This window comes from Phoca vitulina, unplaced genomic scaffold (assembly GCF_004348235.1).
Source record: "Phoca vitulina isolate PV1807 unplaced genomic scaffold, GSC_HSeal_1.0 scaffold47, whole genome shotgun sequence".
NCBI lineage: Eukaryota > Metazoa > Chordata > Mammalia > Carnivora > Phocidae > Phoca > Phoca vitulina.
The window spans coordinates 3,535,444-3,552,125 of NW_022589750.1; the positions used below are offsets into that span (position 1 = coordinate 3,535,444).

General features: G+C 52.3%; 1 protein-coding gene across 2 annotated transcripts in view; it reads left to right on the forward strand.

Moving 5' to 3' along the window:
* Positions 1–16,682, forward strand: part of NTN1 (netrin 1) — a 178,762-nt gene that overhangs the window by 13,970 nt on the left and 148,110 nt on the right. Inside the window, exons 1-2 of one of the 2 annotated variants that reach the window (XM_032431863.1) lie at positions 1,311–1,408; positions 1,907–2,988. In XM_032431863.1, the coding sequence (XP_032287754.1) occupies positions 1,971–2,988 (1,018 nt within the window). In that variant the 5' untranslated portion in view covers positions 1,311–1,408; positions 1,907–1,970. Of the gene's footprint in view, positions 1–1,310; positions 1,409–1,906; positions 2,989–16,682 lie in introns of those variants that run through there. The other variant, XM_032431864.1, reaches the window with a different exon arrangement.

The window sequence follows — 16,682 nt, forward strand, 5'->3', positions numbered from 1 at the left end:
GGAAGAGAGGAAGGAGCCCTGGTTTCTATTCCCGGATTTGATCCATGTTGACATCTCCATGGGAGAGTTGGGCAAGCTTCTTGACCTCAGTTTCTTCATCTGCGAAATGGAGTTAAGACCTACTTTGCAAAGCTGTCGTGAGGCTCGCGTGAGCTTGTGCGGGGCAGAGCACCCTTGAAAATACAAGCCTGCCTCAGGGTACCTGGGGGGGGGCTGGGCTGCCCCCAGCCCGAGGCCCGCAGACCCGTCTGGAAGGGGCGTGGGCCCGGGCCCCGGTGCTGTCCGGCTGCTTTCTCATCTTCAGCCTCCAGTCCACCACAGGATCCCCGGGACGCAAGGAGCCAGCCGCCTTCCCGGCACACAGGCCCACCGCACGGTGACAACCGTGGGGGGACAGGGTAGCGGCCCCTTCTCGCCCGCGCCGGTGGGCTTCAGGAAGAAGGGGTGAGCTGGCAGAGGTTACCTCCCCCCCTCCCTCTTCCTCCGGATTCCCGGCTGTCTGCCCACGGGGGCACGGCCCTGTGCGCGGTGCCACCGGGGCCATCAGGCCGGGTTGGAGGAAGGCCCGACCTCGGCGCAGCAAAGAAAACAAACACAGATGTGTTTGGCCGGGACCAGGAGGGAGCACGTCGTCCCCTCCCCCCCCACGCCCGCGCGCTCCCCCGGGGCGTGGGGCCGGCGGAAACCTGCGGGGCTCCCCGGGCGGCGCGGGGGGCCCGGGCGAGGCTGACAGTCCCCGGCCGGCCCCTCCTCCCTCCGTGGGGTGCTCGCCGGGCCCAGCCCCCTCTCCGGGGTTTCCCCGGGCGCTCTCCTCGCTTTCTCTTTGTCTCTGCCGCCCTGCCTCGGGCTCCCCGGTTCCCACCCGCTCGCGCTCCCGCTCGCTCCGCGTCCCGGGCCGCTTCCCTTTAACTTTCTTCTTTCCCGGGGTTAAAACTTTGCTCGCGAGCGGGCGGCTGCTCGCCGACGTTATTGGCCGGCGCCCCGCCCGGCGGCCCCGCCCCCCGCCCCCGCGCTCCCCTCCGCCCCCCACTCCCGGCGCGAGCGGCGGCGGCGGCGGCGGAGCCTTCGGGGGCGTGCGTGCGTGTGTGTGAGTGCGCGCCAGCGAGCGTGAGTGTGTGTGCGCCCCGGGCGCGGGCTGGGCAGCACTCCGACCGCGGCGGGAGCGGCGGGAGCCGGGCGGCCGCGTCGTCACTCGGGCGAGCGAGGCGGCGGCGGCCGGGGCCGGGGGGCCGGGGGGCCGGGGGGCCGGGGCTGGGGCAGCGGCGGCCGCGCCGGGCATGGAGCTGGCAAGCCCGCGCTGAGGCAGGACGCGCCTGCTGGCCGCGAGCGAGAGGCTCTCCGGCGTCCGGCGCGCGGGCTCCCGGCCGGGGCCGGGCAAACTTTTCTTTCTCTTTTGCCCTCGCCAGAGGTAAAGTCCCGAGCGCGGACTCTGCGGCGGGGACGCGACCTGGGCCAGCGCGGAGGGACCCCCGGGGCTGCGGGAGGAAGGGGCGCGGGGCCGTGCGGGCCGGCGGGCCCCCGCGCTGTCCCGCACCGAGGCTTGGGGCGCTGGGCGGGCTGGCTGCGGAGCGGCAGGCGGGCGCGGGCATGCCCCCCTCGGGCGGCGTGGAGGCGGCGGTGGCCGGGAAGCCGAGCGTTCGCCCGCGGCCCCGGCTCGCCGCCCGGCCGGGAAGGACGGGCGCGGGCGGTGCGGGCTCGGGGGGAGGGGCGGGGGCCCGGGATTCGCCTGCCGCCCCCCTCCCCCTGGGACTGTGGGGAGCGAGGCGGGCGGGCGGCCGCGGGGTTGGTGCCGCGGAAGCCGGGCGTTCGCCCCGCGCCCCGGCTCGCCGCCCGCCGGGGGAGGGGAGGGGGGTGGAGTGGAGGGCGCGGGGCGGGCTGGCTGAGCGCAGCTCCACTCTCTCCGCAGGCGCCTTCTGCGGCGGGCGGACCGACTCCTCGGCGCGGCCGGGCCGGGGCAAGCTGGACGCAGCATGATGCGCGCAGTGTGGGAGGCGCTGGCGGCGCTGGCGGCCGTGGCGTGCCTGGTGGGCGCGGTGCGCGGCGGGCCCGGGCTCAGCATGTTCTCGGGCCAGGCGGCGCAGCCCGACCCCTGCTCGGACGAGAACGGCCACCCGCGCCGCTGCATCCCCGACTTTGTCAACGCGGCCTTCGGCAAGGACGTGCGCGTGTCCAGCACCTGCGGCCGGCCCCCGGCGCGCTACTGCGTGGTGAGCGAGCGCGGCGAGGAGCGGCTGCGCTCCTGCCACCTTTGCAACGCGTCGGACCCCAGGAAGGCGCACCCGCCCGCCTTCCTCACCGATCTCAACAACCCGCACAACCTGACGTGCTGGCAGTCCGAGAACTACCTGCAGTTCCCGCACAACGTCACGCTCACGCTGTCGCTCGGCAAGAAGTTCGAGGTGACCTACGTGAGCCTGCAGTTCTGCTCGCCGCGGCCCGAGTCCATGGCCATCTACAAGTCCATGGACTACGGGCGCACGTGGGTGCCCTTCCAGTTCTACTCCACGCAGTGCCGCAAGATGTACAACCGGCCGCACCGCGCGCCCATCACCAAGCAGAACGAGCAGGAGGCCGTGTGCACCGACTCGCACACCGACATGCGCCCGCTCTCGGGCGGCCTCATCGCCTTCAGCACGCTGGACGGGCGGCCCTCGGCGCACGACTTCGACAACTCGCCCGTGCTGCAGGACTGGGTCACGGCCACTGACATCCGCGTGGCCTTCAGCCGCCTGCACACGTTCGGTGACGAGAACGAGGACGACTCCGAGCTGGCGCGCGACTCGTACTTCTACGCCGTGTCCGACCTGCAGGTGGGCGGCCGCTGCAAGTGCAACGGCCACGCCGCCCGCTGCGTGCGCGACCGCGACGACAGCCTGGTGTGCGACTGCAGGCACAACACGGCCGGCCCGGAGTGCGACCGCTGCAAGCCGTTCCACTACGACCGGCCCTGGCAGCGCGCCACGGCCCGCGAGGCCAACGAGTGCGTGGGTGAGTGGGGGGCGCCGCGGGGACGCGCGCGGCGGGCTGGGGGTGGGGGCCTGGCGGCCGCACCGGACCACTGCCGGCCGCGTGGATGCGGCGCGGACCGTGGGAGGCGCGTTCCGGGCCGTCCCGGGACCGGGGAGGGCTGAGAGCCGGTTCACGGGCTCGCGTGGCGCTGGCCCTGGACGCTCGGATTTGCGCCCAGTGCGCTCTGCGAAGCCGGGAAGCATGAGAAATGCTTCGGGGCAGAGGGTTTTGCAGAAAACTTGCTGACTGGTCTCCCTGACTCCGGACTCGAATGCAGACATGCGTTGCCTTACCCTCAGTTTGGCGGGGCTCTGGGATCCACCTCCGCCTTACCCTCCCCGCCACCCCCCACCCTTTCCCAGGGCTGCAGCTGGGCGCGCAGTTGGGAACCCCGGCCCGGTTCCCGGGAAGTTCCAGCTCCCCAACCACAAATCCTTTGGGAGATGGCAGAGGGATTTGCAGTTTGGGGCCAGTTCGGCACCGGACGAATATATCACTCCTGCACCCTCTATTTGTCTTTTATGGTTTGAAAAAAAAAAAAAAAAAATCCCTCCCCCCTTTTGAACAGCGTATTTGTGTTAGCAGAAGAATGATGTGATTTAAATTAATTACTATCTACAGATTACAAAGGAGAGTTCAGTAATTATTTTAAAATAATTCAATCCTGGTCCCAGAAAGTATATCAACGTGTGTGTGTGTGTGTGTGTGTGTGTGTTGTTAGCATCAGGGTTAGGTGAAATGGAAGAGCTTTGAATTAACCAAGGGTCCAGCTTCTCGCTTTTTAATGGGGTTTCAAGTCCTGAAAGAAATCTGACAAAACCAGGACTGGTGAATACTGTTGGGTCAGAAATGAGGCTTAAAAAAAGGGTGGGGGGGGGGGAGAGAGAGAGAGATCCGTTCTATTTCTGAATTGTACAACTTTGCTGCTGTAGAAACTTTCAGGCATCAGTTTCTCCCCAGGAAAACAAAACAAAACAAAACAAAAAACAAAATGGGGGGCGGGGAGGAGGAATGCCAGAGAATTCCAGTATGAGATGTAAATTTCCAAATCCCACATTCTATTTTAATGAACAGTATTTAGTTCCTCCATACACCGTTCGGTGTGCATCTTTTGTGAACATATAGCTATCCCGCCCTCCCCCCACCCCCAGGCAGCCAGCGCGGGTTTCTTCAATCTCTTCCCGGTCGGAGGCACATTGCTAAGTGTGCTGGTCCCCACAAACACACGTTTTGAGGTCTGGTTCTGATTAATTGTGTCATGTTGTTGTCGAATAGTTTGTGCCTCATGACTGTGGATGCAGACTTTTGAGCAAGCGGATGGAAAACATGTCTTGGAGAGCTGGGTGGGCACTGAGGCCCAGTCAGGCGTCCTGGGCTGCAGAGGGCTGCAACTCCTGTTGCTTGGCGCAGGCCTCCATTTTTTGCACCGGGTCCCGCTTTTGCAGACCTAATTGTTCATCCCCCTCATTTAAGGGACTGAACGGGTTGCCAGCTTGAAGAGACTTTGCAGGATTCCTCGGCGAGCTAGTAGTTACACCCTGACTTAGTGGTCTTTGAGAATAAAATTGCTTTGATCTGCTCCATTCCTTTAGAAATGTTGGTTTTTCCCATCCCTTCTCTTTCCCCCTCCCTCTTTTCTTTGCTTCCTTTTGTGCGTAAAAGCCCTTTATTGACATTTAAAGGGCCTCCCACGGTTTTGCTATCAGTTTTAGTTTGCATGTGCATATGAAAGATATCTTCGGGTTGTCAACAGCGGGGTCTAATTGGGCAAATGCAAGTGAATACATTGAGGCAAATACACTGGATCTTGTGGTAACATTGTATTGGCTTGAAGATTCGTCTTAGCCTTGGTATTGTTCAGATTCACCGCCCGCCCCCATCTCTTCCCTGTCACTTTGGATGTGGAGACGGAACCCGTATTTGTTGTAACAATGGTCATGCACTTGAAATAATCTCTGTAGTTTAGGATTTTGTCTTTTGACCACAGCATTAACTATGTGCACAAATTGGATTGACTTTTTTTTTTTAACAGCCAAATTGAGCAATCAACATATTAACTAATGTAATTAGTAAGTGTTTTTTGTTCAAAAAGTTTAATTGGGCCTAATAAGTACATAATCTGCATGACAAATAATCGGCTAACAATATTTTCTGGTTTTTCCTGAAGTTATTTTAATTCTCAGTAGTTAGAGTATCTTTAAATCTTGCCAATTATTCAGTCATCTCGTAAAAGCAAAGCCAATTCAACTAAGTTAAAGTTATTTATAGTTTCCTTTTTGAATAGATGTTCTGATATCTTGTAGCTACAGCCCCGGGAACGTCAGGTTGAAGTTCCCATAAAGTCTTAATTGAAGTCTTAGTGATTTTTCCATCATTCCGCAAAAGAGAAAGCCAGCAAAGACAATTTAGAAGTGATTTACAATTAAAGGTCGAGCTTTTTATGAAAAGGCCCTGTAGTGGAGATATGTGAATGAATTAGTATTTGACAGGTGTTCTGAGACACTACAGGGCACTGTGCTAGGGAAAAAAAGCATTAATAAATCCTTCACACACTGACTTTTGTACTATCAGCGGCTCAGATTTTTTCCCCCAACATAATCCCAACTTGTGAATTTCACACTGTTGACATATAAAGTCAAGCTACCCAGATTATTTACAGTGAAGGCAAAGTCAAGAAGGATGTTTTTAAATTCCAAAAACCAGTCCTGATTAAAAAAAAAAAAAAAAAGAAGCATTATCACTGTGATATTTTGTTTTTGCCTTTATAAAATAATGAGACAGTGATTTATAATAGACTAAAATGGCATCCTTCCCTAGGTTACTTCCCATACCGCCTCCCCCCTCAAAAAACCCTCCAAAAATTTAAAAAGACATGGATATTATGATTTGACTACACGGTTCTACACAGGGCCGAGGTACTTTCGGATTGCTAAGAAATGTGTACATCCTATAGGTTTTCTTTGGTCAAGCTTTCTTTTTGGTACCTTTTCAAGGTTGAGTTCTCTACGGAATAAATGTGAACTTTTCGTAAAGCCCAATTTTATTTTAAATGCAATTTTAGATTTCTTCTGGAAGAAAAAACCCCTCAAAACAATATGAAAGACAAGACTGTGTATAACGTTACAGTCTCGACAGCTCTCAGTGGAATAACTAAATACTTTCTTCCGCCCATATGTATCAGCGGTGCTCATATGCTCTTATACACATGTGCATTTACATTCATCGCGTAAAGAAGCATCCATGCATGGTGGGGGTGTGTGTACATTCAAGGGAGAATGCATGAACAGTTTTAAACCACCTGGGTTGCTAGGCCCTCTCTCTCCCCCCTTCTTCTTCTTCTTCTTCTTTTTTTTTCCAGAAGAGCATCTGAAGACCATATTGTGTTTCATAAATTATTGACATCAGTTTTAATCAGTGTCCCCCTGACGTCGGAGCTGTGTTAGTATTTAGTGCCTGACGAAGCATGCTGTTTAATCTTACTGTGGGGATGTCAGCATGAACCCCTGCCTGGTTTGTGACAGGGTGAGCTTATGAAAACTCGTTTTGCGACTCACTCTATGGCTTTGCGTTGCCCAGCTGAAACCCAAAACCCACACAAAAGACGTCTCTGCAAGATGAGCACCGTGCTGGGCTGGCCTCCTATGGTCATGGGTACCTGCAACATAATGCTGGTAATTGTTTAAACATGGCTTTGTGTGTGTGTGGGGGGGTCCTCATGCTGCAAATGGCTCTCACGCGCATCATCCCCAGCAAGAGAGGGGTGTTGTATTGGAGGTGTTGCTGTGAGAAATCCAACGCCCCACTAAAGACTCTTGCAAAATCAGAAGGCTAGAATTGTTTGCTGCTTAGTCTAGAGCCTGGCACATAGCTGTAGATCAGTGAGTGTTTTTATAGTCTTAGTAATTATTATAATTATCATCATTATGGTGGTTAAGTCTTGAGAGCTTATTTTTTTTGCCAAGCACTTGTATTAGTCATTTAATCATCGCAACCATGCTAATAATACACAGTATGATTGCACTTATTTTACAGATGAGAAAACCATAACCTAGGGACATTAAAATGGTTTTCCCAAAGCCATGGTGGTTAGTAGGTGGTGGAGCTGGATGTTTATGCTTTGTCTTATTGCATCCTTTGTGCTGACTCCACAGAGAATGGACGGATGGGTGGATAGGTCGGTGGGTGGATGGTAGTTACGTATCCACGTATAGGAGAGAATTGAAACAACCTGTTACTTCTGCCAGAATTGGAGATGGTTCCCTTGTTGTGTTGGTTATGTTATGTTGTATTAATTACGTTCATACGTATATAAATATGAAGTTGTATGTAAGAAACCATCCTTCAGGGGCACCTGGGTGACTCAGTTGGTTAAGCGTCTGCCTTCGGCTCAGGTTATGATCCCAGGGTCCTGGATCGAGCCCTGCGTTGGGCTCCCTGCTCAGCGGAGAGCCTGCTTCTCCCTCTCCCTTTGCTGCTCCCCCTGCTTGTGCTCTCTCTCTCTCTCTGTCAGATAAATAAATAAAATCTTAAAAAAAAAAAATCATCCTTCATTTTAGCCGTCAGGCCTAGTGGGCGCTGGGAGTTAGGAATATAGTGAAGAGGGTTTAAATACTTTCTTGCAGGTCTTGGCATCCACCAGGGTTGGTGATGGCCAAGTCTCTTCTTGATTTCAGGGCCCGTGATCTTTCTCAAAGGTGGGGAAACAGAGCTCATAATCACAAAATCCTCTTTGATAAGGCCTTTTCCGTTTCCCTAGTGCTCCGTAGCCCCCTTGCTTCTCTGGAACATGTAGAAGAAAATCTAGGAAGTAGGCTGAGAAGTGCTTTTGAAGAGATGAGCTTAGCGGCATACCCTGGCTGCTAGCATGGTAGGTGAAGTTCATGTGTGTTCGCACAGGGCCGTTGGTGATCTCGGTTGGCTGCATGGCAGCTGGAGTGAGGGTCTCTGCTGCGGTTCTCCCCAGCATCCGGTGGGCAAGGAGGCTGCTCCCTACTCTACCCAGAGAGAACGGAGACGGAGTTATGTCAGGGTAAACCTCCCAGGGTGGGTCTGTGCATTTCCAGGCTTTGCCAAGAAGCCTTTGGCCCTGCCCAGACTTCTCTCTGACCTCCTCCTCCTCCTGTAGAAAAATGAGATCCTCGGAAAAGTATTTGAGACTTTATGTCCAGAGTAAATATTGGAAAGGCAGTGGGTTGAAATTCAGATGTTCCCTGGAAGGAATCCCCTCCTTTTCTGCTCACAGCTGGTACCGATATCTCCTTCTGGAGATGAGTTGTGCTTTTCATTAAGTAAATTTTTTGTCTTGGGATTAAACCAACATTGTATTCTTAATAGACTTTTATGTTTACACTTCAAAAGTCCACTGGGTTGTTATTCCTGTTATCTTGATGGCTTTCACAGTGTCTGCTAGGAACACTGGCCTCACCAAAATAAATGGCTCCCTAGGGAACCGGATTATAAAACCTCCTTATCTGTCGAGGCACCAGGATGGATATTTTGTGAGCCAGTATTTTTTTTTTTTCTTCCTTTCAGAAGTGATAATCATACCTTGGGTTTCTGCAGTGCCTTTCATTAGAGGGAGCCCGGAGGTCTCAGAGGGCTTTTTGAAAGGCTCCGGATTTAAGCCTAATACTCGCAGAGTGGCCCACGGCATTTTGCCTGTCGTCTGGGAAGACCCACAGCAGACTCTGTGGGCTCTGTGGCCTTGGAAGACGTGGCATTAGTTTGGGAGGCCGGGGAACTGAGGAGTTGACAATGTCAGTCCAAGGCAGCCCAAGTGACATCCTGAAGATGGACCACAAGCCCCTACTAAGCACCAACCATTGTAATAGGTGCTTTATATGGGTTTTGTATCAATACATCAGATGGCCGCCAGGAACGGAAGCCTCCCCCAAAACGGATGTCCCTGCCACCCACAGAACTACCCGCAGACTGGTCCGCAGGGCACATCCTGGCTTAGTCAGTGAGGCCCTTGCAGACACAGAGAGCAGGGGGTTATCAGCGGTGCTGGTTTCAAGGCTGATCACATAACAGCCGCGTCCTATTGTACCCAGCCCCGGTGGGACGGCTTTTTTGGGGAGCACCTGGAGCACGGGAGCTGCCGGGGACAGTCCCCTACGCTGTCTGCTGTCCTGACGTTCGACCTGTGTCACATAGCCTAGCAAGCTCTGCATTGCATTCCCGCATGCTTATCCCCAAAATGCATTCCTGCTGTAAACTCGGAATTGGATCTTCATCGGCCTTCGGAACCCTGTACCACTGATGTGCCTTTTCTCCCCACGTCAGAAGGCAGACACCCGTTCCCCTGGTCAGCCCTTGGCCCGTGGCGGTAGCTCCTCCTTCCCATCCCCAGCTCCCGGGAGGCCTCAGCTGGGTGTGCGTTCAGCCCGGCCACCTTCTTCTGTGCCAGAGAGAAGGGGCTGTGGGCACGCGAGTGGCCGAGTGTGGAATGCCTCTTATCTGAGACGTCCCCCTCTTGACACTTCGGTGCTTGCCCCAAACCTCCTTCCCGACAGACCTTTCTTTGAGATGCCCACTGATAGAGCTCAAGAGCAGATGTCACCGAGAGGGGACAGGGCTACTGGTGACTGAGCAGCTCTGCCCGGGACTGGAGAAGCGTGCCCTGGCTTTGCCCGTGTGGGAGCCGTCCCCGGACACCCCTGGGCCTTCTGCTGATGGGACTAGTGTAGAGGCCATCGTTAGGGGGAGAGGAGTTCGTGTTGCAGTGCACGTGCACATGTAGAGAAGATCCAGAAGACAGATGTCTCTAGGTGTGGTTATTGAAAGGGGTGGCTTTTCAGCGGGCGAAGGAAATCTGTTGGGTGAGACCCTTGAAAGGCAGGAAGTTAACACCCTAGCGCGCTGCATCCACTGATAACCAAGGAGTCTTCCCAGCTCACCCTTGAAGCTGGAAGAAGGTGCCGGAAGTCCATCTCTGTGGAGGATTCAGGACTGGCCTGGGTGAGGTAGGTGAGGTGTCACCCCCTTGTGCAGGTGGTCGAGCTTCACATTGGAGCCCCTCCTTGCCCTCTTCCCGGCTGGTGCTATTGATAGATTTCTAGATTCTTCCCCAGATCCTTTTCTGCCTACAGATAAGAGGGAGTATTAGTTGTCATGTGCAATTCTCACACATCGCCAGAGGCCCTGCACCTGAGTTCGACAATCTGTAGGACCACAGGGATCTTTAAACGGCCTGGGTTTGAATAACTGAGCCTTAGGTAACAGGGAAATGAGAATAGAGCTCGTTTAGTTTCCCAAAGCCCCTGTATATTGCATTCTGTTCTATATTTGATGGGGCATCCCAAAGGCAGGGACACTCCCTGCCTGCCTGATTATCACTGTTGGGGCTTCTTGGCTCATCCGTTCCAGCTTGGGGTGGCCGTGGTGCATACTTAGCAATCGCACCTTCACTCCCCCATTCTGAAACCGGGGCAGACATTGCTAATCAATCACAGCACTCTGTTCTTGCTAATCAGTCACAGCACTCTGTTCTTTTAAGGCCAGAGATGATCCCAGGGTATTAGCATCCTTTTCAATAGAATACCCTAGACTGCCATGATTTCTTAGAATTAGCCTCGGAGATGAAAACCGTGTGACATTTTCGGCCCAGAAGACCTTCCCCAGCTCCCCGAGCCTGCAGTCAAAGGAGAACCCTGTAAGTGGACGTTTCTGGGGCCATCAGCGGTTGTAGCCCTCTCTTGGGTCTGGGAGGTAAAGAAGTGTGAAGTGGGTGCCCTCCCTGCGAGTGGAATGCACTCTCATTGGGGAGGTTGTGCGTGTGAAGTGTGAATACTTGTACCTTCATACTAAACGGCGAACAGGGCTGGGCCCTCAGAGGGAGGCACTTTGCCGAACGCGGAGGGTCTGGAGAGGAAGCGGGTTTCAGATTTAGGTCCTCTAGCGTGGGAGGATTGCATTGCAGTCCACTGCAACACATTTCCCACGTGCATTGGCTCTGCGGTTAGTATTTTTGTTTTCTCCCATGCCATGAGCTCGTGAGAGACCAGGTTCCCTGAAAAGGGTGCCTTCCAGGAGGGCCCGCTCCGAAGCTTCCAGGCAGGTTCCCCTGGACGGGGAGAGCTCTGGAACCACCTCCCATGCCAAGGAAAGCATGCCCCAGCCGGGGGCAGGGCTCTGGTGCCTGAGGCTTCCTGGGGCCCTTACCACCTGAGAAGCTGGGTCCTGGCCCCCAGGCCACAGCTGGGGGGCATTGTGAGACTCTTCCCCCCGCCGCTTCCCCCCGGTGCTCTGCTTCCATTTGAGCCAAACGGTAACTGATGGCTCCAACCCCAGCATGAAAAAGGAAACACATTGTGTTTGCAGATACAGAATCTGGCATCCGAAACATGAAAGTACCTTTCAGTCGGACGCCGCAGGGCAGGGCTGTTGGACACCCTGCCCCCGAGTCCTGCGGCCAGTGTGTTTCCTCTCCCCGGAGCCCGCCCTCAGAGGTGGGCAGGTTGATCGCAGCCAACTCTTCATTCCCAGGCCCAGCCCTGTCTTGCTCCGTGGCTCAGACCTGGGGAGAGTTTCTGGGGAGAGTTTCTGGGGAGAACGTGGCCCAGCCTTCCCAGCTGCCGCTCCCGCCAATCCACAGAAACCAGCCCCTTCTGAAACCGTGTTCTCAGGCCAACGGGCCACCGTGATAGGCAGCAAGGCCTGGGAAGAATGGGACAGGGCATTTCTCTGTGTTTCTCACCCCTGCTTATGGTTAGGACCAGGGCGGCGGGGAGGGCTGGTTGCTTTTCTTAAGTCAGTGATGCCTGCAGGAGAGTATGGCCCACTTTTAAGCAGGTTCTGATTCTCCTGCTCCGTAGGAATTAGTCCGTTCAAAAGTCAAGATCGGAGAGCACAGCTTCCTATTTAATCATATATGGAAGAGCTGGATGTGTGTGTTAGGGGTTATGGTTGAGACCAGCCGTGTCCAGCCTCACACTGCACTCCACCCGCCCTGTCCCCGTGGGCATGCTGTTGAACCCCTGTGTGCCTTCAATGCCCTCAGCATGCTGGGGGTTCTGTGCAAGACCCCGGTGGCATATGGGGGGCCAGGGAGTGAGGAGACCCCCTGCTGCAGAGGGGGCTCAGAAGGAGGAAGGAGACCTAGAGGGAGAGCGCTTGCCCTAGACTTTGAGCTTTTATCAGTACACGTCTATCCCCCTCCTCCTGCCGCACCCTGTTCTGAACGCTGCACAGATACGGCCTCATTTTATCCTCACAACAGACTACGACGTGGGTTCTATCGTCATTGCCCTGAAGTAAATTCCTTTACTGTGACATCCGTATGGAAAAGCACTCGGATCCTAAGCGTCCAGCTCAAGGACCGTTGATGAGCACCCACATCGAGAACAAACCAGCTCCCCCGAAGCTGCCCTGGGCTCCCTCCCTGTGGCCACGCCCCCTTCCCACCGGACATTGTCTTTGACTGCTTTTGAGCTCTACGCAAGTGGAGTCGTGTTCTGGCTCCTTTCGCCCCATATTCCGTGCGTGGTGTTTATCCGCGGGTCATCTCCTTAGTCCCCATGGCTGTGTAGTGTCCCGTGGTGTACGCCTGGCCTGGTTTAGTTATCCACCCCGCGCGTGGTGGACACTTGGGTGGTTGTCACAGGCCAGCTCATACAAAGGACGCTGCTGTGGACAGACTTGTCCACGTCTTTTGACTTGTGCGCGTGGGAACGCGTTTCCGTTGGGCATGTATCCAGAAGTAGAATCACCTGGATCCTGAGGTAGCGGTCAGTCCGGCTCCGTACGTCGTGCTTCTACCTTTGGCAGAGGGTGGGTGTACAGAGTTACATTTGTACATAATTTTACGGGTGAAGAAACAGAGGCACGTGGGGGACACGGACCTTGCCCAGGGTCACCCAGCCAGCAGGCGGTGTGGCCCCCGGGGGTCCTGCCTCTCACCACTGTGTCTGCTTGCCGCCTCTCATCTTTAATCTCTATATACCCTGTCAAGGAAAACTGTTAATACTGGGGGGCGGGGCAAAGGTTCCCTTTACTTCTCTGGGTCTCAGTTTTCTCTTCTGTAAAGTGAGGGGTTCAGCACCAAGACCGTCTTCAGCTCTGACAGTTTGTGTTCCAGTGGAATGTGCCTCCTTCCTGAGGCGTCTTCTGCTGTGTTACCCACCCCGCCCCTGCTAGCCGGTCTCCTCTAGTCAGATCGTGCGTGTGGAGCTGGATGGATGTTGACAAAGTCAACTCACCTGTGTAACTAGCTCAGCCATCAAGAAAGAAAACATTTCCAGAAGGCCTTCGTATGCCCTTCAAAATCACCACTCTGCGGTATGCCACCATCTTGTCTTCTAGCACCGTGGATTTAGTTTTGTCTGCTCTTGAACTGTGCAAATGAAATCATATCGGATGTTCTCTTTGTACCTGCTTTCCTTTGCTCAGCCTTATTTGCTTGTAAATAGTCCTAAACATAACATACCCTAGAGTCCTTTTTAGTTTGATGGATGATCTCAGCTTCTTGGGGGTACTGATCATCCTGCTCACTTTGCTGACCTTTGCTCATGGGAATGATTTCCTTGTGTGTTTTGTGATGTCCGACTGTGAGCTTATCTTTTTGGGGAGATTTTATGGAAATCCCACTGGTCTTAGTTCTAGAGTATCCCTATTGAGCTGATTTTGCCAAATCAGCTCAATAATTAGCGGTATCATTGGCGTGGGACTGACTTTTCCGTTACTTAATCATCTTGGACATTCCTGTATCACGTGAGGATTTTCCTCCAGTCCCTCCTAGGCCTGGATTGCTGCTAGTTTTCCAGCTGGTCTCCTTGCCCGTCTATCCTGTACCCCAGCCCCTGATCTGTTCTTACTGATAGTTCCTGCTGCCAGATACCCAAATGGATGGTTTCCTCAGCCCCTTGATCAGTTGTCATTTCTTGGGGCAGCTGGCCCTGATTGTCCTACTTAATAATATCCTAAGACAGCTCCCTCATCTGTGTTTGTCTGTCTCCTTCACACACACACACACATACACACACACACACACACACACACACACATGCACTCACGCACTCACACATTCCTGATCACCCTTTCCTTGCTCTGCTTTCTCCTTCTCCCCCCATAACACTTACCACCTTCTGACACACTATGTAATTTTTTTAAAAAAGATTTTATTTATTTATTTGTCAGAGAGAGACAGAGCACAAGTAGGGAAAGTGGCAGGCAGAGGGAGAAGCAGGCTCCCCGCTGAGCAGGGAGCCTGATGTGGGACTCGATCCTAGGACCCTGGGATCATGACCTGAGCTGAAGGCAGCCACTTAACTGACTGAGCCACCCAGGCGTCCCTGGCACACTATGTAATTTACTCCTTTATTATGTTTATCAACTGTCTTTCCATCCTCCCACTTATTCCATTTTAATACTCGCTAGAAAGTAAGTTCACGTAAGGGTGGGAGGCCTTGTCTGGGTCGTTCACAAGGGGTCTAGCATATAGTAGATGCTTACTAAGTATTTGTTAAAGGAAAGAATGCAGGGTCTCATTTGTACCTCCTGGCCTTGGAAGACCCAAGGCCTCATCTCCTTTCTGTGTATGGGTGCTAAAACCTGAACCCAAACCCACAAAGGCCTGTTTCCAGGTCAAATAACCAGGCTTTCTTTCCTTTGATCTCTTTCTCCCTCTCATCCAGCTCCACTCATACATACCCGTGGTCATCACGGTCTTAATGTTTCTCTTAATACTTTGGCTTTCAGATTCTTATTTCCCCCAGCACCTGGGGATTTCCTTTTATTTCTTGTGAGATCTGCTCTGCATTAAATATTTTTTAAAATTACATTTCATCTAGTATTTCTAGATGTTTGCGGTGGTAGGGGTTCTGCATGAGCTCAGTCCACCTTGTTGCCAGAACTCGAAGCCGTGTATTTTAAACTTTCATCCATCTGGAATTAATTTTGACATATGGTGTGAGGTAAGGATCTCTCTCTCTTTTTTTTTTTCATCAAATATTTAGCCAGTTATTCAGTGACAATTTTTGGGGAAAAATCATTCTTTCTCAGTGATTTGAGATGCCATATTTATTAAATGCTTACGCTTTCTTATAAACTTGGATCTGTTTTCTGGATTTTCCATTTTGTTTCACTGACCTATTTTTCTGCCCCTTCCTATCTGTTCGGCTAGTGCATTTCGGTGTCTGGTGGGCTCAGTACTTACTCACTGATTCTTTCACATTGGTTCTTTTCCAGGTATTCTCATTGCTCTTCTTACATGTGTATGCATGCATGTGTTCATCAGCTCTAGGTGGCTTTGTCAAACCTCAGTACACATGCCATGGATAATTTGATGGCAGTGTTCTTAAACTGAACTTGGTGACAATGGATAGCTTTACACTTTTTAAATTGTTACCGTATCAACTCGACTGTTGCACTTAATGATTTGATGACTTAAACATCTCCGTTAGGGTTGTAAGGATATGAAATGGGTAGGATGGAAGTCTGGAAAAAAAATCACGGATTGTGTGTTTCTTTTTGTTGCTTCTTCTGGATGAATTTGTAAGAAGTTTTATTGAGTTATAATTGAAATTCAATAAACTGCACATATTTAAAGAGTGTAATTTGGTAAGTTTGACATATGTGTGTATCTATGAAAGCATCACCACAATCAAGACACAGAATGTATCCGTCAGCCCCAAATGTTTCCTAATGCTACTTGGTAATTCCTCTCACACTTCCTGCCCTTTTCTCTGAGAGCACTTTCTGTCATTTTATATGAGTTTGCCTTTCTAGAGTTTTATATAAATGGAATCATATGGTATATATTCTTTTTTGTCTGGTTTCTGTCAGTCTGCACGATTATCTTGAGACTCATCCATGATGCGATGTGCATTGATAGTTCGCTGCTTTTTCTTGCTGGTAGTATTCCATTGTGTGGAAACAGCACTTTGTCCATTCACCTGCTGATGGACATTGAGGTCATTTCCCGTGTTTGGCTATTGCTGATAAAGCAGCTGTGAACATTCCTGTGTGCGTATTTGCAGACACACACGCTTTCATCTCTCTTGGGTAAATGCCTCGGAGTGGAGTGACTGTATAAGATGGTAGGTGTATGTTTAACTTTTTAAGAAAACAGCTATGCTGTTTTCCAGAATGGTTGTACCACTTTACATCCACACCAGCAGCGTCAGTGTTCCAGTTTCTCCAATTTCCAGTCCTCACCAGCATTTGTTATGGTCAAATCTTTTAATTTTAGCCATTCCAAGAGGTATATGGTAGATACCTTTACAATTTTAAATCTAACAATCCAGAAGTGTTGGGGGACGCCTGGGTGGCTCCATTGGTTAAGCCTCCACCCTCGGCTCAGGTTATGATCCCAGGGTCCTGGGATCGAGCACCGCGTGGGGCTCCCTGCTCAGCAGAGAGTCTGCTTCTCCCTCTCCCTCTGCCCCTCCCCTCCACTCATGTTCTCTCTGTCTCTCAAATAAATAAATATAAATCTTAAAAAAAATCCAACAATCCATAAGTGTTGAACATTTCCATTTATTCATGTCTTCTTTTATGTCCTTCCGTAGAGTATATAAATTTCTTTATATTAGCTTCACACTTTTTTAAAAGAAAGTTGATTTCCATGTATTTATAATTTTGGTTACTATTATGAAAGGGGTTTTTTTCCCTTCTCATTTTATCTTCTAACTGGATATTGCTGACATGTAGAAAGGCTGTTGATTTTTGTGTAT